The sequence below is a fragment of the Aptenodytes patagonicus genome, chromosome 7 (assembly GCF_965638725.1).
Source record: "Aptenodytes patagonicus chromosome 7, bAptPat1.pri.cur, whole genome shotgun sequence".
Classification (NCBI taxonomy): domain Eukaryota; kingdom Metazoa; phylum Chordata; class Aves; order Sphenisciformes; family Spheniscidae; genus Aptenodytes; species Aptenodytes patagonicus.
The window spans coordinates 35,889,583-35,913,992 of NC_134955.1; the positions used below are offsets into that span (position 1 = coordinate 35,889,583).

The window sequence follows — 24,410 nt, forward strand, 5'->3', positions numbered from 1 at the left end:
GGCGGCTGCGGCGGCAGTTTGGCGACGGGGAGGCGCGGCGGCGGCTCCCGGGACGCCCCGTCCCTGCGGGACGCCCGTCCCGCTTCTCGGTGAGTGCCCGGGAAGCCCCTTCGCCACTGGGGGCCGGCCCCTCTGAGCCAGGCCTCCGGTCAGCGCGGCGCCGAGGCCGCGCGCGGTCGTGACAGGGAAGGGGGTTCGCCTCGGGGCGGCCCCGGCCCGGCCGGGCGGCGCGAAGCGGCTCCTGCCCGAGGTCCCGCGGCGTCCGGGGGAGCGGGGAGAAGGGGGGAGCGGGCGGGCTGGGAGTGAGCCCGGTGGGCACCGAGAAGGCAGCGATTCGCTGGTGTAGGCAATGGCTAATTGCCGGTAGCCAGCGCTGCCCTTCCCGGGCCGCCCCGCCGGCCTCGGGTGTCTCGTCCCCCGGCGCTGCCCGGAGGAGCCGCGTTGAAACCTCTCGGCCGGGGGTAAATCTGCGGGGTTGGAGCGCGGAAGGGGAAGCGTTACAAGCAGTTGGCGGTGCCGAAGCGAGGCCGGCCAGCTTTGTTTTGGGAAGCTGGCACGCACGTGTGTGCTGAGCCCTCCCTCCGGCTCCCGGCCCTCCGCCTGTCAGAGCGGGCGTGTGGCTGCGGCGCGGCCGGGTTTGGCGGAGGCTGGCTCGGCTCGGGGGGGTTGGTGGCTTTCTTGTGGAAGCGCCGGGGGTCGGACGCGGCGCTGAAGACGCGCGTCCGTGCCCCCGCCGCCTGGCAGAGCCCCCGGAGCCCGAGCTGTTCAGCGTCTCTCCCAGGCGGGACGCGGCGGCTCTCGGCGCCTGCGGCTCCCAGCACGAGTTGCGTTTTAAGCTTGTGGAAGGAACTCAAGTGGGCTGTAGGGTGACTTAGCCTTTACGCTGCTTCGGCATTCTCTCCTCAGCTTTTTTCTAAGAGCTCTGGAAAAAAGTCGGGCCGTATTGTGGGAGGTCGGGTAAAACTTCTTGCTCTCTAAACCCTCTTTTGTTCAGGGTTTGGTCTGCCGGCTAGCTTTGTGCCTTTGTTGCACTTTCTCGCGCTGAATGCCCGTGTCCCAGTGGGGCTCTGACGGATGAGATCTGGCAAGTCTTGCTGCAAAGACAAAATATCGCCCTGCCTTTCTGTCAGGTGGTCGCGATCCAGCAGCAGAGCTGGCAGGAGATCATCCGTGCCTGCATCTCAGGACCTGTAACTCCTTTCGGTGTGCTACTTTAAGCCATGGATGAGAATATTACAAGTGTTATGCCAAGATAGCACTGCTGTCATCCAGTGGAGCTGGACCAGCTGTGGAGCTGGTACCTGTTCTGCTCTGCAGACTCTAATTTGGGAGTTGTGGCTGGGCTGAGTGAACCGCTGAGATGCAACAACTTAAATAACCGTAGTACCCCCGAGTTAGAGCCCTGCACAAATAGCTCTTGCACCGCTGGGTCCCTTTGTCTCCTCTAGCATGTTGGTGTTGTCAGTGCTGCTCACCTGGGGGGAGATGGGAGCACCAAGGGGAGCGCTGAACACATCCTTATAAAATTATTATTAATGTCTCCTTCAGGCCTGAAATTCCTCTTGCTAGTCTTCCGTTCTGTTAAATGCTTCGCAAACCAGAGCAAAGGAAGAGACATGAAGAGTTGAATTTCACTGCCTTGTTTGGAACTGGGTGGAAATCCTGGAGATGGATCTCTTAGGAGACTGTCTTCCAATTGGGTTAGATGCACAGGTAACAGTAAAGGGACTTGTGGCTTTTTTGGTAAATCTGCTTCTACTTGCTGTATGTTTGCAAAGAGCTCTGAAATAGTGCTTTAGGGTTTATTGGGGTTTTTTTCTTCCACCATCTTTGTCCAGCTTTGTGCTGCAACAAAGCTAAGGAGTGTTTACTATGGGAGCTACAAAAGTCCTGCTTTAAACACTGACACCAGCAATGTTTCCTCTTTAGTAGTAGAATGAACTAATGCACTGACAGTGCATGTAGGCTTTCGAGTAAGAGGGGTAATGAAGTGACTGCGTTGCCAAGTTTGGGACATGTCTTAAGTTGAGCAGAGGGAAGAAATGAGAAGTTGAAAGGAAAGTTGGCCCTTACAGGGAGAAGTTACGGAGAGCTTCACAGAAATGGCTTTGCCAGCTCTTGAGTTTTGCAACCACTGGGGTTTCTTAAAAGTCTGGCCTTGCAGCCTTGTGATTACAAGAGCTTTTCTTCATCAATAACTAATAGATGGGAAAAAATGAATGGGGCATACCATAAAGTTCAAATACGGCAGACCAAAGCAAAGCAGACCCCAAAGAAGCTGACTGGCCATGGGGCAATTTGAAGGATTTGGGTTGCTTTTTAAAACAATGTCTTTTCAGTTTCTATGTGCTGAGGTCGGGGGTTGGCTCCCTCCTTGTGAACAGTTGTGGAATTGGAGCCGTGGGTGGACTCTTAGACACGTGTGAACTTTGTCTCCCTCTGGCCCAGCACTCGAGGACTTTCCACAAAGCCCTGACCTTCACCACTGAGTCACTCGCCTCTCCTGCCCATGCAGATGGGCAGCGTTGGGAGGGAGGGAGGCAGGCAGGCGTGGAAAAAAGAGCTGTGTTTCATTGTTGGAACAGAAGGCATTCTCTCCTGGACAACGTTCTTCTTGTGTCTTAGCTGTTCCCTCAAATGTCCCTTTATTGCAGGAGCAATGGATCGCCCCAGCTACCTGGAAGAGGACTATTCTAGCCTGGATGGGCTGGACGATGACGTGTTTCACTCTGATGACTTTGGACTTGCAGGTCAGCCTGGTGAGATGACTGCAACTGGCATTTTCACACAGAACCAGTCCTACAGCTGCCTTCTGGGGAGGTTTCAACTATTCCCCCTCACACACTGCTGTGGTCCCGGTATCAGGCATCCTGAGCAGCAGGACAAGGCAACTCAAACACTCAGCCCGTCCTCTTCCAGTCAGGATGTTATGTTGCCTTGTGGAGTCACTGAAGAGCCCCGGAGACTCTTCTATGGTAAGAGCACTCCAGTGTCACCAGCTTTACAGCGAGGAAACTGTCCCTTTAGCGCTTCCCCAATCAAGCGAGGTTTCTTTCATTAGGGCGTTGTATTAAAGGACTAAAAACTATTTTGCTTAGGTCCTACTCCCTCAGGAAAGACAGCTTGTATTTTCTTACCCTTGCTTGTCCACTACAGGAACGAGGCACTTGCTCATTGCTTCTGCTGTCCTTGATATTCCCACTCTTTTTCTTTTTGGCTTTATTCTGTCATGTTTTATTTTACTGCTAGATGTTTAAGTGCTCACCGTACCTTGTATCCTACGATTTGTCTACATTTTTTAACTTCTAGTGCTGTCTCATCCACATAGGAATGCTCCTAGAAGTTTTCAGTGGAGAGAGGGAAATGCAAAAATTTACACTTGGTGGGACAGCTTTTAGGCTCTTTACTGGAGTTGAAGTTGTTGAATAAGTAGCATGTTTGTCCATCCAGTATTTTACTAGTAACTGATGGGACACCACTCAGCTTTGTGTATCTGATTCAGCTTTAATTCAAATCAGTCCCACTGAATGCCAGAGAACTCAGAAAAGTCTGACGGAAAAGATACAGCAACCTTTAGTGGGAGACAACTGGAAGCAGAGATCTTGTAAAACTGCAAAATTTTCATTAAAAAAAAAAAAAAATCAGCACTTGGTTGAACTATAAACAAGCAAAAGGAACCAAGTGTAAGATCCTGCCAGTCATTTGATTATGGGAAGCAACACAATGCTCTGCTTAATCGATATAAATCTACTTAAAAGCTGAGCAAATGTTTTACTGCATGTTTACGGTACACAGTCATTGTTTGGGCTTCAGGAACTGGACTTTAACATGAGTCAAAAATTTAGGATTATGTGCAGCTCTTTCCTCCGTAAAGTGTACTGAGTAGAACAGCTATTCTTTGCACTGGAAGAATGACTCTTCTGATCTCTGTTTTGCAGGGAATGCTGGCTACCGTTTACATGTCCCTCCAGTTGGCTTTGCGTTGGATCCGCACCTCCAAGAGGAGCCTCCGGAAGGTCAGCGGGAAGTGCGTGCCGAGGTGCAGATTGCACGGAAGTTGCAGTGCATTGCCGACCAGTTCCACCGGCTCCACATACAGAGGGTAGGGTGTCTCTGGAGGGGAAGGCGGGGGTTTAGCTACCCAAGAGTGGTGCTCTAGAAGACTGGCTCCAGGCATCAGCTAAGCGGGCTGTTGTCTAAGGCAGCAGACTGCCAGCAGCAATAAAATGGCAGCAATATCCTGATGGATTTTGCTTATGCTAGATTGCTGGCTCTTCCTAAAGATTGGCAGGTGGAGGGAAGAGAATGTGTGGGATTGTATTTACTGCCTGGGAAGGTAGCTGTTCTGCATTAGCTGCTGCTATTCCAGCTCTTCCAGTTCATCAGCAACAGGGTCACTGAGGCTTTCTCCAGGGATCTCCCCCTTGCTTTTTATTACAGCTTTTACCCTTCTCCACTCTCCTCACCACCAGCGTCTTCTCTTCTGTGGCACAAGTTGCCATCGGTGGCTTATATCAGCTCCTCATCTTGGAGATGACAACAAGCCTGGAGTCTGTTCTGACACTCCTTGTTGTCTAGGGGTAGTTGTCTGAAATGTTGTGGAGTATATTTAGATCACGCTAGACTTGCTAGCAACTCCTTTGTCAGACAGTCCTAGCTAGTGTCTCAGACTTGTGACTAACTTCCTCACAACAAAAGACAGCTGTTAGATGCCATCAGGTCTGAAAACCACACTCCAGAATCTTGATTTTGTTTTCTTTAAAAAAAAAAAAAGAAGAAACCCTGCTCTGCAAAGAAATGAAATAAAACCAGCACCCCTAAAAACCCTGATTCTTTTTTCCTTGCCCTCCTTCCCCTGTTGAGTAGGGGTGAAATGGAAATCCCAGCCCATGCAGAGTTTGGCAGAGGTGGCAGAGGTTTGGCAGTAGGCAGCACTTCGCCACTTCTGTGCAAGTCCAACACGGAGAGTGTGTATCCGCTTGCATATGAAGAAGCTGACACTCTTGCCAACTTCAGAGAGGGACAGAAAGCTTATCTCACTCCAAATGAGTTGGTGTTCTGTTAACTGTGGGATCTGTTGCAATTCTTCTCAAAGGTAAGTGAGGATCTCTGTCCTGGTTAGAGAATGTGGCTGGGCAAAGATTTGGTCCTCTCTGTGTCATGAGAGAGATGAGGGAATTCTGGGACTCTTCATCTCCAAATAGCAGGAGGATTAACAAAGCTGTAACAGGAAGATTAGCCTGTAGAAATGTGGAAGGGGCTATGAATGTCATTTAGCAAATTGCAGGAATAACGAGCTACCACGAGATTTTTAACGTGTTGTGTGTGGTTGAATGGGGTTTTCCTCAGCGCCACCTCTTCACCAGCAATAGCTGAAGACCCCACTCTCTTTAGCCAGATTCTCACAGGAAAGGGAAGGTTAACCATCTCGTGGAGGAGCCCTGGAGTGAAGTGGTGGAACTGGTTGTAACTTGACCCCTTTCATCTCCGGGAGCGTACCTATCTGATGTCTGTGCCTTGGAAACGCATCCAGGAATGCCCACCCAAGCCGGCCCCGCTAAAGCTGCCGTGGGTCGTGGGTCGGGCTCTTTGCTGCCCCGTGGCCCGTGGCGAGCTGCCAGCCGCGGGTGCTGCGGGGGCTCCCAGTGCCACGCACAGGACCGCAGCCAGGGCTGCCGGCCCAGGCGAGCTGCCTGTCAGCCAAGCATGTGGGAGAGTTAGTAAACAAAAGCGTCCGCCTGCGCTACCCGACAACGGCGCAGCCAGCAGAGGAGGAGCTCTGCTGTCTTTGTTTGAACTGGAAGAGCAACAAGTTGTAAAGGGGGGGGAGAGCTGTTCAGCCATTTAATTTTGAAAACAAAACAGAAAAAAACCCAACCCGAAAACTTAACCCGAGGACGGAATAGTTCAGCCAGTGGTTCTCCACAGCCTGACCCTGGGATAGGCCTTGGCATTTGGATCTGTTAAGGGATTCTTTCTTGTTTGTCAGGAAAACTGAGTGCTGAGCCACATATTAGTGTCCAAGGCACTGTTCCCCGTGGAGTGTTTTGTTGTCATGCCCAATCCTTTCCCTCCCATCCCTGCATGGAGGATTTCCTTTGGCTTTTTGCACAGATCTCCTATGCAGAAGCCCCTCTGTCCTGTGTGCAATGACCCTTCCCAGCCTGTTGCTGAAGAAGCAAGCAGTCTGCCCCTGGAGACACGTGAACTGGTTCACAATGTGTTGTGGTTTGGAAGGGGCAGTCTCCAAGATGTGGAAAAATGGGCTGTCGTTTATCTTGCTGTGAAACTAATCCCTGATTTGGATGCCCCATCCCAGCTTGTCTCAAACATTTGGTCAAAACCAACTTTCCAGAGTGGTGTCTTGAATCAGATTTAGAATACCACAAAGTTAGTCACACCAGTGTGGTCTTGTGAAGTCCTGAGAGAGAGCAAGCCTGGTTTTCAACAAGCTGTGCCTCTTTTTGGAGCCTACAAAACGTCTTATCTGTGAACATGTGAAAAGAAAACATATGTGCCCTTTCAGTGGGAGTTAGGAAAAGCTTTCAGTATTGGAGTAGTGCATCCAGCTAACTCAAGAGTTGCCCTCTCATGGCTCTTGAGTTCTGCGAAATTCTCCAGCAGTTCAAGTATGGCTCCCATTCTGCTGCTGCAGCAGCAAGGCTGTGTTGACACAAAGGCCGCTGGTTAGTGTACATCCCTGGCTGAGAGAGGAACAGAGCAGGCAATAGCTGCTGAGGCTGACGTCACTGAGTTGTCATTGGACTCAGCTGCGTGCACGGTCTAACCCCATCCCACACTGGGAACCCTGGAGAGTCACTGTTATCTCTTCCCTGGGCTCCCGGAGCTATGTGGTATTTATTCTGTGGTTCTTGGCTATACAAAAGATTTTTGGGTATGCATCTCATAAGAATAAGAAAGTTGGCCACACCTATGCTTGCTTTTGGCATGTACACCATTGTCAGGGTTTCATTTCCTATTAATATATTAAACAGAATACAGTAGTTTAAAACCTGGCTTTTTCATCCTTAGAACAGTGCTAGAGCAATAATGCAACATTCCCTAGCACTCTGCAGCTTTCATCTCCTTACGATGCTGAATTTATTATAGGAAGGACTTGAGCAATGCTCTGTGTTCCTAAGCAGCAGAGCCTGCTACAGGTCGATCCAGTTTGCAGAGGGCTCTGCAGAATGACATGCAAGACCCATCTATGTTTTCTCAAGCTCTTTAGTACCTCTTACCTGTCTGAGGCTGTGTAGCTTCTGGCAATGTTCCCTCTGTTGTGCTTTTCTCACCCTGCCCCTGGAAAACAAAGGTAGAGCCAAGCCACGCTTTCTGCAGGAGAACCCAGTACTTGCCACCTCCTTCTTGGTTTGGAGCAAGTGTGCCTTTGCCATGGGATCTGTGAACTGTTTGCTGTAGCCCAGCCTGTGGTTGAGCTTAAAGAGTGCACTCTGAGGTTATGGAGAACAGACCTGAGCTTAGGGGATCTGCTGGTTGGTTGGCTGGGATGCGCTGCCTGCACCCCACATGTCCAGGCCATGGCAACAAGTGTTTGGGCTCTGCTTTAGGTCCTGAGTGCACTTGAGCTCCCTTGCCTTGAGAAGGAGCTTCGACCCATGTTGAACTGAGAGTGTATTTCACGACATGACGCGCTGCTAGATGGGATGGGAGTAGACAACCAGGGATGGCGGCAGCAGCAGCGTAAAGCCGCCCCATAGGAGCATGGGGTTATACAAGAGTGGGGTGGATGACACTGTATATCAGTATCACACCCCTTTGGTTTAACTTGCTCCATTGAGACACTGGAATGCTATGGCTTTTTCCAAATAAAATAACTCTTTCTAAGCAGGCTGCAGCTTTGAGGAGACTGCTTTTATCGCATCTCTTCTTCATGGTGATAAGATCACTTCACAGGGGATAAAATTGTCTCTTTAAGAGCCAAGGAGTGGTAGCCTTGAAGAGTTCTGGGCTTGGGTCCAAGCAGAGCCACTGACTTGCTGTACGACCTCAGACAAGTCTCTTGACCTCCTTGTGCTTCAGTCAACCCATCTGGAAAGCTCGGTTTAAAAAAAACTGAGCCTCAATGAGAACCAGATGCTGAATCAGAGCTGGGCTTTCTTGAGTAAATAAGTGCATTACAAACAACAACAAAGCCCCTTTCCAACACATCAGGAATCCTGCAGTTGATTTAGATATGCTGACCGTGCTCAAAAAGCCTCCGTGGATCTAGCTACAGAAAACTTTGTTTCTCTAAATTCCCCAATTGGTTCAGCAAGTAACGCTCTCGCCGTCACTGCAATGGGCTTGAGCAGCCTGTGGAGCCTGAATGCCTGCATCCGCACCGGCTGTGGACAGATGGCATGTACCTGTTTGCCTCAAGTTAATGACACTGAAAATGTCCAGGAGGAAATGTTGTTTTCCTTTGAAAGTGAAACTTGTTCCGTTTTGCATATTTTTTCCCCTCTGTCTCTCATGAGAGTTATCGAGGCCTCCTCTGAGACACTTCTGCTTATGCAACAGGGAGCCCATGTCTCTTGTCGGAAACTTATCGGCGTGAGAGAGTGGGCGCACAGTGCTACACGTGCATCATTTATCCCAAACTCCATCAGGCTTTTCTCCATCGTTCAGTGAGGACACTCAGGGAATTTTTTAACAGTTGCTTTTTTAACTGGAATTGTTTGCAGGAAACTGTCCTTTATGATGACTTTACATTTTAGGAAAAACGTTCAGAAAAGCTTCCTAATAATGTAATGCAGAGACTTTCAAACTGTCCTGCAGGTGAGCCTGTAGCACCGGCAGCTCCATAATTTACTTGTACTTGCAGTCTCTTTGAGACTTGGGGTAAGTGCTTTCATTCGTTTCCCAAGTAGCTCAGTATGTTTCAGGATCTTCTCTGCTGGCTCATGCTTGCTGGTCCCTCCTGCTGCTGTGCGAAGCAGTGGGTGTCCTCTTCAGCTCTGCTGTCTGTGGATTGCCCGTCGGTGCAGGACTTGAATTTCCAGCTGAGGATGCAGGAGCATGGTGAGGGAGAGTACCAGGTGGAGAACTCCTGAAGTGGGTGAGCCTGGTTTAGAGGGCAGGGGGTAGGGTGGATATGAGGTTGGGAAGATTAAGGTGTAAAGCAAAGTTCTTGCAGGGCTATGGAATTGGGACCCTAGGCTTGAGGAAAGGAGGGTGCCATAGGGGGGGGAAGAGGAGTTCCCACAGTCAGTGGAGCCAGGAACTTGATATGAGGAAGTGGAGACAGATTTTTTTGCTTAATGTTGTTAGCTTTTTTTCCATTTTGACAAATGACAATGAAGGAAGAGGTGGGCTTGGAAGTGCAACTTCCCCTATGCATACAAACGACACAGCAACCTGTTGCCCCTTGCCTAGCACCTGTTCTGAAATCCTGCTGCCTGTGGAGCTGATTACTTAACATTTAGGTTAACAGAAACTTGCTGGACCCTTTCACATCTGATCCGAAATTATATTCTTTGGTATGTTAAGAAAAGAAACTGAGAACAAGAACGTAGTTATGCCACTGTATAAATCCATGTTTCTTCCGTATCTTGAATGTTACCTACAGTTCTCGTTTCCTTCTTCCAAAAATGATGCAGCAGAACTGGAAAAGTTTCAGAGAAAGGCAAGAAGGATGATGAAACTTCCATATGAAAAATGAAAAAATGGGCTAGGACTGCTAAGTCTAAAAAAGACACAAAGCAAGGGCGTAGCAATATTAAACAGAAATCAGAAGTGACAGGAAAGAGATGGATAGACTAATTTCTCCCAGTACAAGAACTAGACAAAATCAAGTCAAGCTAGTAGGAGCCAGCTCAAAGTAAATGAGGTAGTTTTTCATGCAATAGGTAGCTCTGTGGAACTCCTTGTCAAGGCATATTGTGCATCCCAGCACTTTATCTAAGTTCAAGGGGAATCAGGACAAGTTTATGGCCATTGAAGGAGACATTAAATAAACAGAAACCAGATCTGACTCAGGAAGTCCTAAGCTCAAACTAGTTAGATGCTGAAAGAGTATTAGGGGGAGCTATTGCATGTACTTGCCCTCTTTGCTTTTCCTCGGGCAGCCATGTAAGGCTGCTGTTGGCGGCTGGGCTATGCGAACTCCTGATGCGACAGTCACATACAACCATTGTATATCGGTTTAATAAAACCACAAAACTCTTGCAGCAGCCTAATCTATCCTCCTCTATGCTTTCAGCTGAAAAAGATTTAAATATATTATGGTTTTGTTCCTGCTTAAAATAAGGGATAATGTTAAAAAGCAAAACTTCCTGCCTAGCTCTGGTAGAGGAAGTGGGCAGAGGATAAGGGAGCGCAGTGGCAGGAGAGCACTGCGAGCTCTGTGCAACGACCCGCTGTGAATCCTTCACCCCGCCGGACACGGGACTGCAGTGTCTTAAGGCAGTGGGGCTACAAGCTCAAAATATCAAGATTGCCCACATTAAAGAACACAAAATAATTCTTTGGGACAGTACAAGTGACTTGTTTTACAGTATTTCTAACATCACCTGCAGTAGCGGTGTATGATTTAAATAGCGTTCAGTGCTGCTGCTTCTCATGTACAACCCCAGTGGTCTCTGTAGGCTTTTCTGCATTTCCTCGGCTTTTGCAGCACCATGGTGGCTGTGAGTGGTAATGTGCTTTCTGCTTGTAGCAGTGTGACAGCTGAGGAATTACTTTTCAATTAAGAAATAATTGCGGTAATATCCCACTTCTTTTTTAGTGTGGGAGACTAGGAAATGCAGGTTATAACTTGTCTGAGATCATGCAGGGATCGCTGATTGGAACCCAGTCGTTCTGCCTCCAGTCCTACACTTAGGTTGGTTGATCTTGTTAAGATACTGCCATCTCTGAGGGGGATGATGAGATGTTTGGACTGATTATTTATGGTGAGGAGTGTGCATGTTTGTATTTTACTCAATGAAATTTTATGGTGGAAAGGCAGGAAAGCAAGTGCCCAACTGCAGAGTCCTCCTTTGTTTCAAGCCATTGAGGAGGAATGTCCTGCTAGCCTTTTATAGTCTCTGTTTGGGGTTTTTTTTTTTTTTTGTTTCTCCTTGGTAGCTACCCTCACCAATGGCAAAGGAATCTGAGGACTGTACCACAGCAGAAAGAATAGTGATCTAAAAATAAAAGCAGTGAGGCAACTTCTGTTAACCCCAATTAGGTTTTTTCTGATGTAGCGCCCGACAAGACGCTGGTGATGGGGGACTGCAGCCACCCGCTGAGGAGAGCCCCCGAAGGGCATGCGGACCCCGGCCAGCGAGGAGGAGCGGGCTGAGAGGGCTGTGCGTGAGAGCCGCTCTGCCGGGCAGTGTTTGCGCTGTGGCTGCTGTGTTTATATCGCTCTCTAAATTTAGCCTCTGAGTCATCAGAACTGCTGACGAGAGGCTGCTCTGCCCGCAGGCTCCAGCGCTGCACCTGCCCGCCCGCCTGCCTGCCTGCAGGCTCCCCTCGCAGCAGGGCAGCGCTGCGTCCAGGCCAGGGCCCCGTGCCCCCCCCCTTGTCCCCCTGCCAGAATATTTTCCTGCAAAAACTTGCAAAGTGTTATTTTAACCAAAACCCCGAGGTACGCTTTAATCAGTAGGGGGTGTCTCCTGTGCACCAAGCAGTTTCAGGAGCACCTCCCTTCTTCTGGTGGTGAGGGAATCGATGCAAAATAAAGGTCAGTCCGTCCCACAGCCTGTGCAGGTTAGGTGATAAACAGGGTAAGCTGTGAAATAGCTCTGTCAGTTCGCACTTGGGGTCTGAATGAATAAACCTGCCTGTGCTTGCTGCCTGCAGCTGTGGCTGTCGGAGGGGGTGTCTTCTCTCGCACATGGAGGCGAGGTCTGGGTGTCTCTTCCTGCACCCTCATCCCCCCCCCAGCATGGGGGCGAATCCCCCCTCAGACCCTGTGCCACAGGTAGACAGCGGTATCAGGTGCAGCTCTATGGAAATGCAAGACCCTTATTTACTGTATTTATGGAAAATAAGCCAGTGTGCCCCCCGGGGGTGCAGGAGGGGAAGGCTGGGGGCCTGGGAACGAGGTGGCCGGTGGTTGCCCTTCCCAGGTTGCCGTCAGCTGGCTGTTGCCATGGCGTCTGTCTGCTTCCCCTTCCTGCCCGCTCCGGAGAGGAAGGCGCGAGTGGCTGCATGTTTGTTTTTGAGCTACAAGAAAGTTGAGAAAGGGCTCACCTGCGCAGCTGTGCCTGCAGCAGGTTTGGGGCAATGAACGTCGCTGCTCGGACCAGTGCCTTGGCAGCGGTCAGTGCCATCCCCCTTGCTTGGGCTGGGCAGCCCGTAAATGGGTTTTGGGGGTCTCCTGCACCCCGCATCCCTCCTGCTGTGCCCGCTCCTGTACATCCTCTCTCCATAAACACGCGTGTTGCTTATCATGCTTCGCAAAGCCTGACGGAGGCTTTGAGAAAGGAAGCAGTACTTGAGATGACGCCTCCCTCTACCACAAGTTTAGCCTTGCGTAAAAGAGCCACGGGGTTTGCAAGCCAGAAGGACGCAGATCCCCGAGGAAGATCCTCATCCTCCTCTCTGTGTCATCATGAGAAATTGTGCCGCTAAGCTCCTCTTTCAGTTTTTCTCTGTTACTGTCTCCTTTTTTTTTCCGGCTGCTTTTACACATGCATTATTCTTTGGTCATTAGGAATCACAGCTGGAAAGATTTGTATTTGACTTCCATTGGCCTGCGTTTCTCTCTCCAGCGGGGGACACCTTCTGTAACCTCTGTTGCCTTGGGGACTGTGACTTTCTAGTCTTTCTAAGCTGAAGCATATTTTGTGGTAGCACAATATGCCTCCAGCCACCTGGCAGCCAAAACAGCCTTCAGCGATGAGTCAGCAACTGCTCCCGGTGTGCAAGTATTTTTGTTTTCAGTGAATAAATAAAATCCCAACAACTTATTGCTAATACTTGTATTAGTCATTAAAGGAAGAATTATGTTTTTATGCACACATATGCCATTATTCTTCTTTTGCTCTAATAGTGCCATTTATGGCCATATTTTAATCCTTCTAGTTAAGATGGGATCAGAATTTGACCCTTAGCTATCTGGAAGCCATGAAGCAAAGTCAGAAGTTGCCCATGAGATCAAGAGGGTAGACAGGTGTACCCTTCTGTATATGCGATAGGAATGTACCAGACCCACATATGACGTGTATATGATGAACATATTCTTTATTTTTTTAAGGAGGGATATTAATGGCACGTATTTATCAGGTGGAAAAGTGAATACTATTCATCTGTTAAACATTTATGCTCAAGGATTCAAGGAGCTATGTCAGAGGGACAACATTTTCTTTGATGTGTATTACCTGTCCTGATGCTCCCTCGATCACCCCGTGCAAGGGCTTGGTAGGAGTAAAAAGCTTTTGACGTCTGGGGTGCTATTTGACAGATATATATCTGTATGCTTACAGTGTGAAACGTATTAGGAATTAATTACGGGGAGGGAATAAATGTTGGGTCAATCATGTCCCTCTTTCATTTGCTTCCAGTAAAAGTCTTGCTGTTTTTTTGTGTTTGTTTACCAGTATTCTGGCTTTTGGTTCAGCCCAGTTCATGGATAGGCTTCACTAATGTACTGTTGCTGCAGAGGACACTTTTCCTGTAAAATGGCCTTTCCCTGTGAGTCATTGAAGCATTCATGCTAACGCCTCAGACAGACAGTCTCTTAAGGATATCCCCTTTAAAAAGCAGCAGCTGCAGTAGGAAATGTTTTTATGTGTTTCCAGCTTTGTGTTGACTTACTGTATTCACAAGACTAGTCTTCTTTAGTTACAGTTAGTATAGAGGGCAAAAGGGGCTTCTTTCCATCTTCGGAAAGGAGCTTCAAAATGTTCTTTGTGTTGCTACCACATGGAGGTGGCAAAGTGTTCATCCCTGATACATTTGTGCAGTAGTGACTCTGAGGATTGAATTGTTGTGATGAGGGACAAATCAGCATAGGGAAGCTTAGGAAATTATAAACCTGTGCCACCATAGTTATGAGTCTTAGAAGACTGTAAGAATTGACTTGAAACGTATCACATCTGAAAAAATGAGATGCCAAACTCGTGGAGTCACTTTCCTGGGTTTTCTGTCCTTCCTGGCAGCTAAATTATACCACACAAAAACCCCTCAGTCCTGAAATATTTGACTATTTTGGTCTTGGCAGAGACATATCTAGGGAAAAGCTACTGAAACTTGTGAAAAGGACATTTTTTAGGCTGTGACAGTTCTTTCCATAAATTGTTTACTCTATCTGTATTGCAAAGAATATCTGCCATTTCCATTCTGTGGCTCTTGTCCCATGCTGAATTAGTACCACGGAAAGCAGATCAGCCCAGAAGTGAGACCATAACTCTGTAAACCCCGTTAGCTAGGCTTGCTGCTGAAGGAGCAAGCAGTCCCAGCTTGCTCCTCTTCTCAGGTCACCTTTCTGTTGTGCTGGCATAAGCATCAGCTTGACTCCATGATGCCGTGGATCAGATGGATTAGGATGACCTGATCAATAGTAAAGACAGCTTCTTTATCAGATTGGTTCTGGCCTTGATCATTGTCCTGCTCTAGTTCACTTTCCTGCACTAGTGTGAAGAGAGGACAGTGCGAGTGGGCTGCTTCAGTATGCAAGCCAGGGAAAGTGTGTGTGGGACTACGCCACCGTGGAAGGAAATGCTAGCTGAATACGGACCCAGGGAAATGCAAGCCCTAGGTCTAGGAATAAAACCTGGAAAGCTGCCCTCGGCCTAGTGCTCTATTTTTTCACTTCAAAACAAAATTAATGGTGTCAACGTCCTTCATAAAGTGATTTGAGATCTTATGCTTTTTATAAGCAGGGGGGAACAAGGGTGAAATAATTCCTATTCTGCTTTTCCATGGAAATCTCCTTGAGTGTCTTAGGCAAATAGCGGGAAACATTTTTAACTGGAGAAGGACAAAAATGCTGTACCAAAAAAGTGGCTGCAAGAGGCAGTGAAATACAATAGAGTATGAACTAAAAAGAATTACAGTTTTTCTCAGTATTTGTGATGCCACATCCCACTGGTTCTCTTGCAGGTCTGTAACCCTCCTGAAAGTAGAGATCGAAAACTCTTATTTACCAAATAAAAACAAAACCCAATACCTTCCTCAAAAAGCTCCCCCACCTTCAAAAAAAAACAAAAAGGGAGGAGGATGAGCTCAGTCCTTCCACTGTTTTTCCCTGAACATGGCCCCTTTACCTATCACAGCAAAGAACCAGTAATCCTTTTCTTCTGAGGTGGCATTTAAAACTTAAAGAGGAGACAGAATATTTAGAAACATGTTATGTTGTGTGAGAAGCCCAAAGCAGCCTCCTACATGAAGCAGGACATTGGGGATTCTTACTTGTTATTTGTCCTTCTGACAGTGTAGAATAGTTGAAATTGCACATACCAGATCATAGAATCATAGAATCATTGAGGTTGGAAAAGACCTCTAAGATCATCGAGTCCAACCATCAGCACGCCTCCTCTTGTCTGCCTCCAAATTAACCTGGTTTATAAAATTCCATGAGAGCTTCCATTAAAGAGGGTCCACCAGTGAGGCTGAGATATATTTCAAGTTTAGGATTTTGATACCAATTTTTAAACATCCTTTTGCATTTCCCATACTAAGTCCCTATACGACACTTCTTTACCCTCTTGGCTGCCAATAGAATAAAATAATCTGCCAAAGCAGATTGTCTTCAGAGCGTCTATAGTATGTTTGTCCACTGTACTCTCCTAGCATAGTTCCTTACTTGTGGAAACTGCAGAAGGCGGCATTGTGCTTGCATGCCACTTCATTGACATGCTACCCGAAGATCTCTGTTTAAGGAGCAGTCCACTTAAACTGTAATAGCTTGATAAAAGCATGGTATCTAGATGTCGCCAGGACATGGTGGTTCCACGTGCATGTTCAAGCAGGTTTGGGAGTGTGGCTCTATGGAGGAGGGTGAGAAGAATCTCTGGAGTTTGATGAGGAAGGAAAGCCTGGTCAAACCGAGAGGCGAATAACAAAACAAAAAGCATCTTGCTTTTTGAAACCAAATTAGGTTTTTGTAACCCAGCCCTAGGGGATAGTTTATAAAAGATTGTTTTCACCTGTAAACCTAGCAATGCCTGGACAATCAGTACGGACTGAACCCAGGGCTGGTTACTTTGAAATAAATGATACCGGGCTCTAGAGTCGCTGTCTGTGGGTTATGCTGCAAACACAGTGGTGTTGAAATGTGTGATGGGATCTGTGTGAACTCTTCTAAATCCGGGAGACAACTGTTAAGTCTTGAGGGTAAGAAGAATGACCCACTGCTAAGATGCGAGATGAACAGAGGTTTTCCGAAGCCTGTGTTGTATGTAGTTGTGATTCAAATGGCACAGATCTACTCCCGCTGAAATACGGACGTAATTTAATGACTATCTGGGAGGGCTTTGAAGAGCTGTTTATTGACACATCTCCAATACACCAAGTCCAGTTGCAACTCTCTCTTATTTGTGATTACGTAAAGAATGCCTTGTAACCATGTTGTTCTGCCCTGTTGGGCTAATCTGAGTTGAAACATCTTGTTCATATAATGTGCTTCAGTGCTCTTTTATGAACTCCTGTGTACTGAGGCAAAGTTGTTGGAAGCCAGTCTTCTGTTTCCTCGTCTGCTGGGGATTGGGGGTGGGGGGAGAGGTTGGGGCTGGTTTGTTTTGTTTTCCAGAAATGATCAGTCCTGCTTAGCAAATATGGAATTCTGGATGAGAAAACAAAGACTGACTTCTAATAGAGGGTCGGTTATTGAGGTGAAATAGTATCCCAGGCTGGGCAATGTAAAGAGAAACCCACCTGTTTGTATGAGATGCCATTAAAGTGCGGGAAGGTGGGGGTATAATCGGAGCCATTTTTGCAGGAGTGATTACATATAACAAAAGAAGGAACAGTGTCCCTGCCCCAAAGCTGCATTATATAGTCTGATGTCCCCCTGAAACTCAACTCCCATGTTTCTTCCTTGACAATGGGACCTGAAATAACCTCTTGGTTTTGGTTTTTTGTGTGTTTTCAAGTATGTTCTTGCTTAAGGTTTAATTGGCTCCAGTCAGTAGGAAAGGGCTCCAAGGCTGATTATTTATGGCTTACTGTCAAAAGTGGCTATAAAAAGGGCAGTATTATCTTGGAGATGCTGGGAAGGAAAATGTGGTGGGGGGAGGGTGGGGGAGTGTGTGTGTGCACGAATGTGTTTTCTTGTACTAGATGAAATCAGAGTTTTGCTGTCTCAGCAGTGTGGTTTAAATTGAAGATTAACCCTTTGACCTTCACGGTGTCAAATCACTTACAGATGGATCACCAGTTATATTTTTTTCTTTTTTTTTACTTTTGGGGTGAAGGGGGGCTTTTTTTTTAAAAAAAAAAAAAGGTTGTTTGTTCATGCAGCTGGGGCTTTTGAAAGGCTCAGAAGCCAATCTGATTAAAAACAGCACTTGGCTAAACTCTGCAAAATCCTACAAGCAAAAAAAAAAGTTTAATCCTCTTGTGCACAATGCATAAAGGGTCTGCTCTTTTCTTTTTGTAATGTTAGAGCTACAATTATTTCTGGAGAACTTATCATTTCCCTCTCTCCCCTCATCCCTTGCTGCACCCCCTTGTTATGCTGATGGGATTAAAGTGTCTGCTCTTGAAAAGTGTAACTGAGTTGTTATTGGAAAAGAGAAGTGGTATGTTGCAATTTTAGAAATATAAATAACCTTGCTTCAACTGTTCTCTACAGCATCAGCAGAACAGAAATCAAGTGTGGTGGCAGCTTTTTCTCTTCCTACACAACTTGGCCTTAAACGCGGAGGCGAACAGGAACCACACTGGGCAGAGGTGAGCTTCGCCCGCCTGTTTCAGGCCGCATCCAGTCTGCAGGGAGCACTGAACAAACACTGGTTCGGGGGCGAGACATTGCACACCGCCGGCCGGATGTGAGGACTCTGAATTTCTGATACTCGTCTTCAAGTTTGGGGGTTTTTACGGACTCTTCTTTGCTGCTGCCTGCCTCGCGGGGCAGGGAGCTCTTGTCCAACACTGTCGAAGGAAAGCCAGAATGTGGGTGTGTTTGGTAAAGCTTGCTGCTGGTTCCCCGCGCCGGTGACCTCTGTGCAAGGGAGGCAGGTATTAGACTAAAAGCTTCCTCTGCCCTGTGTGTTAGTCAATGATTGAGTGCAGGAGTGTCATTTTGGCTGCTAGTTAAAAATGATGTCTGGGATTGATGACTCTAAACATACTTTGGGTATCTTCCAGAGCAGACATGCTCGATTCCTCCACAGAGAAAGTTCTTTTTAGCAATGAAAACGTTCAAGTAGCTTATATCCATCAGGTTACTTGTTTTCTGCATGGGTTACTGTTTATTTCCTTGCGCCCTGTGTGAGACAAAATCACAAAGAAATCTGATCTCGTCAATCTTTCCATTGGGCACCAGTTGCTGCTTTCTCACATGAAGTTGTTCTTTGTCATTGCCATGAATAGAAAAAATAATTTCAGTAGAACAGTCTTAAAATTAAACTTTCCTGGGGTTGCTGGGGGCTATTAGTTTCTGCCACTGTTTGCTTCCAGTTCAGTGTTCGCAGTGCCCATGAGCCAGCGTGAAGCCAAAAACCCATGGAATATGACACAAGCGTCATTCTTCTACAATGCTAATGTATATGTTTTTATTAGTTTTGTGATGGGTGTTTATTTTGTTTTGTTTTTCTTTTCTCTTACTAAAATGTGGTTGGTCAGGAAGGCTTAGGTCCCAGGCATCCGATAGTTTTGCTTCAGGATTTGACAGAGAAATTAATTAGCAACTAGTCTGACATGTACACTGTACAAGCAGTCTGCCCGTTACTCTAGTATGTGATGTTTGGAGGCTGCCATAAGCATATATTGACTAGCAGCAGTAATATTACTTCAGGGGAGATCTTCTAACGGTTCCCGGTTGGTATGCACTCAGAAGTTTGTCCGTATGACTGACACTATTGGACCAGCACGGGGAAATTACCCTACCAAAAGGAAGTAGCCTTAAATATCGATGGCTACTTCTCTGTAGCCTTAAATATTGTTAGTTTGCAAACCCAGTGGCAACTAGGGTAAAACACAAACAGAAAAGCAATACAGACTTTATTTTTTTCAGACCGTTTCCATATTGCCACTGCAATTTGTTGTAGGTCTCAAATGATACAACCAGCGTGAGGAAGAGCTGTCCAGAGAATTGCTCTTCAGTCCTGTTACAGATGTCGACTTCAGGTGTTGAGGAATTCTTCTGCTCTTGGTCCACTCTGAAAAATAAGCATTACTGTACGGGAAGAGTAGTTTCCTTGCACATACGCTTTCTCCTGCACCCCTCTCTGCATATCCTTCTCTAATTCATGCTTTCTCTGGTATTTGTATAATCTCATTATTGCACTGTAGTGTCTGGTAACAATTTGCTGAACACAGTTAAATTTGGACTTTCTCCCTCTCTCCCAGCCCCATTCTCTTGATTTGCATCCTGCTCTACTGTGGCAAAATGTGCTTTAGCTCCCTGAAAGAGGTCCCCAAGCCTTTTTCACTTTCATATATTCACAGTCACTCTCTTTTAACATAAGGAGAGTTTATGTGAGACAAGCTTCTTTTTCTCCTCTTATGTTCTTTTTCTAGCTAGAGCTAGAGTAATATGTTTGTCCGTGATGGTTAACAATTCATATAAATGAATCTCAAGCAATATTTTGGGGGGTGGGTTTTATGGAGAGGAAGGGCGGGAGGTTTTTTTAGAAGGGGGAATTGTTTTTGGTTTTGTGTTGTTTCTTTAAGCATGTGCACTACAGAGTTACCCAGAGGGATACAAGTGGTAGCTGTTGCTGACTATGCCGCAGCAGTATGGGAAGCCACTCTCTGCCCATTTGACAGAGGCTTTCCATACCTTGCTTTGCACAGTCTGCTTGGAGTAAACGCTGGTCATTGGAGAACGAGGACTTAAACAGGGGGGAAAGCCTGAGGGATAGTGCAAGCACGGACTGAACTGGGGACCCCTGAGAAGCTGGATGTTAAGGAGAAGACTCTTAAATCAGAAGCTCTTAAAGAGGCAGGAGTGGAAGTGCTGAGGCTCAGGAAGCAATGCAGCAATGCTGCCTGCCCGCACGGCATGCTCTAGGATGTGATGCTTGCGTTTTCCCACTGATTGCCAGGACCCCTTTATCAGGAACAGTCAAAGCTACATCATAACAGCCCTGCAAACTACGAAAAATTCAGCAAGTGCATCTGACGCTTAAAAACCATCGTGAGCTTTCCCCTTCCCCTCTGCCTTGACTTGACTGCCAAACAGGCCAATAAGGCCTCTCCTCCGGATGCGTAAGCTGGAAAGATAGGTCTGGTACTGGTGCTTTCTGGTGTTGCGACCCAACCAGTTTATCTAGGGTAAGACTCTTCTTAACATGGAGAAAGAAGTATCTGAAACCATTTCTCAGTCAGGCTGCCTGCCTCAATAGAGTCCTTTGGCTCAGGGAAAGACACATCTTTGCCAGTCTGTATTTCCCGGTGTAACAACAGACTTATCAAAATTGGTCATGCCAGGCTCTCAAGTTAAAATCTCCTTGAACAACAATACTTCATTGGAGACATAGAGCTAATGCTAGACAAAGGCCGACTTCCTGCAATATGTGTGTTGGTTACTGGTGCCAGAGATTTACAACCACTGATAATATATTTTAATTATATTCCATATCTGCATATCTTAGAGAAAGGAAATATGCTCTGTCAACCCAAAAGTCTTATTTTGCTTCATGTAGATTTGGAGGGGCAGACTGGTTATTCACTTAGGGAAAAATAGCTATTTCATACTTACAGTCTCACCTACTTGAGGAAATAGTGGGAAGATTTCACACATTGACAAATACACAGATGCACAGCACCCATTTATTTGTCACCCATTCCATGTTAGTAAGGACTTGGGCACGCACTGAGGAGATCTTCCCCGCAGAGTAGCTATTGCAATGTGGCTACGGACATACATCGATTGGGGAAACAGTTCCAAGGAACGTGGTTTTAGTCCTTTTGGTGAAGGAGTATGCTCAGGTTTTTAGATATTAGTTTGTCTTGGTGAAAGGAATGGGACACTGTTTCTCTCTGTGTTGTAAAACTACAGTCTAACAGTTTAGAAAGAACAGTCGGATCTTTCTCCTAAAACAAATTCCTATTTTTAATGAGCAGTTCTTAAGAAGAGCTTGAGCTGCTGCTGATGGTACCAGCAGCCTTGAAGTATCTTGCTTGCCTTCCCCAGACCTCCAGAATGGCTTCAGACCTCAGCTCTCTTTCCCTGAGGGACAGAGTTCTTCCTATCCCTTCCCAACTTCCCACCCTTTCGAATATCTTGTAACCTGCCCATCCCTGGATCCAGCAAGCCTGGTGCTAGTAGGGAATAGTTAGGTTTACTGTTGTTTCCTGCAATTCTTGAAAGCTGAGCCAGTAATCACAAAGTGACTGCCCAGGGATAGCTGCAAACTGCCATAAATAGGATACAACAAAAGCAGGGGAGAGGATGAAGTTGCATGGAAAGGGTTGCCATTGGATCTGTGTGTGGGACTGCAGCCTTCTCCCAAGGTGCTGATAATCCCTGGTAGCACTGAATTTCTGCATAACTGATCACATATCTCAGTTTAAATAGCTGGTTGTTAGTAAACGTTTATTGGCTAAACTCTCGTTAGAGGAGTCCTGAAAGAAACTTCTTTATCAACCTTTGCTTTGGAGCTGTGTATCAACAAGGGAATAGAGGCAAGGAACCCAGTCCTTCTTGATGCAGAAAGGGTGACGGCAAAGACATCTTTCTTTCTACTGGCCGTTTACTTTGTCCCCTCAAACCTGGATTAAAGGTATAGGCGATGTGTGCATGTGAGGTTACTACAGTCCTGGAGTTGCTCCATAGCAGTCACTGGAGCTGTACCCAAGGTTGAACTTCATTCAGCGTGGGACTTGGCACTCTTCTGGGAAACTGCAGATTCTGCCCATTAGTAGACTAGGGAGAAGGGTTGGGTTTTTTAAGAAAAAGCAGAATTACTTGAGGCAGTTGTTGCAATGTGACCCCGTCAACTCTACAATGAATTCCACCCTTCCACTGCTGGTCCTGACCCATACCTCTGCTGAAGCTGTGGGAATGGTGAGACTGTGACATGCTGAATGGTGTGCTATTGAGCGTATTTTTAAAGGGAAAAATAGGGAAAACACTCAGCATATGTGCTAGGCTCGAAGGAGAATGCAGATATGTGGAGGTCTTGCCTTGTTTTACCAGCAATATTTACTGTGGGATTATAAGTAAAAGGACCATGGAATGCCTGTTCATATTCATGGGAGCTCTGCACATGGACCAAGCACTATCAAGTATTAGCATAATTTGACAACAAAGGTTTTTAATAATGTCCTTCAAAAGAGTCTGTCTTTCAAACTGGCATTTGTGATCATTTGCAAAAATGCCTACCTGTTGCCTTTGATTGTTTTAGCAAGAAGAAATACCTCAAGGAATTGATAAAAGATCCTAGGACAATCTTTTACAGTTCCTAAAGACTTCAGTGGTCTCTGTTTCTTTGGTTTGCATGTGTTCACGCAGGTGTTACACAGCCCAGTTCTTCTCCACCAGGAAAAGCAGAAAAGACCAAACACATCAAATGCACTGGAATGTAATTGTGTGCGTGCGCGTGCGTGCGTGTGTGTGTGTGTTCTTAAACTGAATGCAGTCTGACATCCCCTACCCCTTCTTTCTTCCACGTGCCTCACCTTCCCCCTTAGCCACAGAAAGGAGGGTCTCTTCCTGCGAATCCCATGCTGGAAGTTGGTTTCTGGGAAGCGAAACCTAATGTCTGTGGGCTGTTTTTTAAAGCCATGTTTCAGTTCTGTCTTCAGACTCTTTGCTGCCTTTGGGGAATGGAGGGGTGGGAAGGGTAGATTCTTAAACTGTTTTTAAAATCTATTATGGAAATTTTGCATGTATAAAGTTATTCTTAAATCTAAAGGAGTCTCCCTGATTTGTGGACACAGCTCCAGGAGAGCATCGTCACAGATTCCTCAGCTCCGGTTTTGGTCAGACTATTCTGAAAGGAAAATTTGATGACAAAAGGGGGAGAGACTGGTGTGATGGAAAGACGACATTGTCAGTATCTCCTTAAATAAACGTCAGAAGTTAGGCTTGTAAAAGGGAAATTTCAAAACAGCCCAAGGGATTTGTATGTCTGTATCCACTGGGTGCATTTGAAAGTCCTGACACTAAATTTGAGTTTGGGTATCTAGACTGTTGGGTTTTTTTGGTAAAACTAATCATGTATCTCTTCTTCTGTTCTCTTCAAATGTATGTAGTACAGTCTCCCATGGTTCTAAGTAAAATTCACTGATGAGAGTACTGTGAAATGTGGATTCACATTTTCTCCCTCCCCTTCCTGCATGACTTTTCTACTTTGGTGGGATACTTTTTTTTTTTCTTTTTTAAAACTTCAGAGTCCCTCATCTGGAAAACAAAAAGGGTAAGGTGAGCTGGAATTTGCAATGTACTTAATAAACATTCCCTCAATGGAGGGTTTCCCCATGAGTTCTGATATTCACCAGAATATGATACTGTCCTGCTGCAGAAGTAAACCTGATGCTCTCCTGTGAGATTTCTGTCTGGATTAGTCCTGAAGTGCACACACCTTCTTTGCCATGGACTGAGACCCAGTGAGAATGTAGCATTTTGTTTATCCTGGTTGTGTGCCTCCAGGACTCCTGCCTGTACCAATGGTGACTGGGCAGAGCTCCTTTTTTTTGTATCTGTGCAGTATATTTGCTTTGTGCTTTCTTTCTTTGGTGCTTTTTAATACTTTAATACTTGGATTTTTTTTCTAATAACTGGTACAATTTTTAATAAAATTGTTAAATTCTTTGTCTGTGTTCTTTGTTTTATTTTTTCAGGGATGGAGGGCATTTACACAGCTGGCCCATTCTGGAGTTGCCCAAATTAGTGATACAATTCGGGTTGTTCAACTTTGACAATATCTGGTAGATCCTTTTATGTGCACCCTAATACCAGGCCCTGCAACAAAGACAACATTTTCTTTCCAGATTGGACTGCTCTCCTTGGGCACAATTTAATTTATGAAATAGTCTTTCAAGGAGGTATATTCCCACGCTTGGACAGAGAACTGCTGCTACTTGGAGCTGCATGGTTAACTTGCTGCTTCAAATCAGGAAGATCTCTTAAGACATACATGGGATGCATCCTCCAAATTTGCAAAATGTAACCTTTGATTGATGGCTGCTTACCTACTGCCTATGCAAGTACATTCAAAGGCACTCAGGCCTTGAGTATAAAGACTCATTGCTTGGTAATCCTACTAGGGAAATACGGTTCTCACTGGTCTTCTGAGGTAAAGGCAGTGGAGGAAGGTGGCCGTGGCTTTGAGAGGGCTTGTAAAGTAGTAATGACTCCCTCAAAC

The 24,410-nt window shown here is 46.4% G+C and overlaps 1 protein-coding gene across 2 annotated transcripts; it reads left to right on the plus strand.

The window, feature by feature from the left end:
- The first annotated feature begins 29 nt into the window (after positions 1 to 29).
- BMF (Bcl2 modifying factor) lies at positions 30 to 23,857 on the plus strand. Of its 2 annotated transcripts, none has more exons than XM_076344882.1 (4): positions 30 to 89; positions 2,655 to 2,975; positions 3,939 to 4,102; positions 17,729 to 23,857. In XM_076344882.1, exons 2-4 carry the CDS (start codon positions 2,660 to 2,662, stop codon positions 17,828 to 17,830), a joined length of 582 nt encoding a protein of 193 aa, XP_076200997.1. In that variant the 5' UTR covers positions 30 to 89; positions 2,655 to 2,659; the 3' UTR covers positions 17,831 to 23,857. The 2 variants fall into 2 exon arrangements, with proteins under 2 accessions (XP_076200997.1, XP_076200998.1); XM_076344883.1 differs by having other exon boundaries at positions 2,655 to 2,750.
- Positions 23,858 to 24,410: the final 553 nt, after the last annotated feature.

Excerpts from the sequence above, each read along its gene's own strand:
- BMF (XM_076344882.1), top strand. The coding sequence starts at position 2,660 with ATGGATCGCCCCAGCTACCTGGAAGAGGACTATTCTAGCCTGGATGGG. Across the intron at positions 2,976-3,938 it reads GCCCCGGAGACTCTTCTATG|GGAATGCTGGCTACCGTTTA; the intron begins GTAAGAGCACTC and ends TCTGTTTTGCAG. Across the intron at positions 4,103-17,728 it reads ACCGGCTCCACATACAGAGG|CATCAGCAGAACAGAAATCA; the intron begins GTAGGGTGTCTC and ends TGTTCTCTACAG.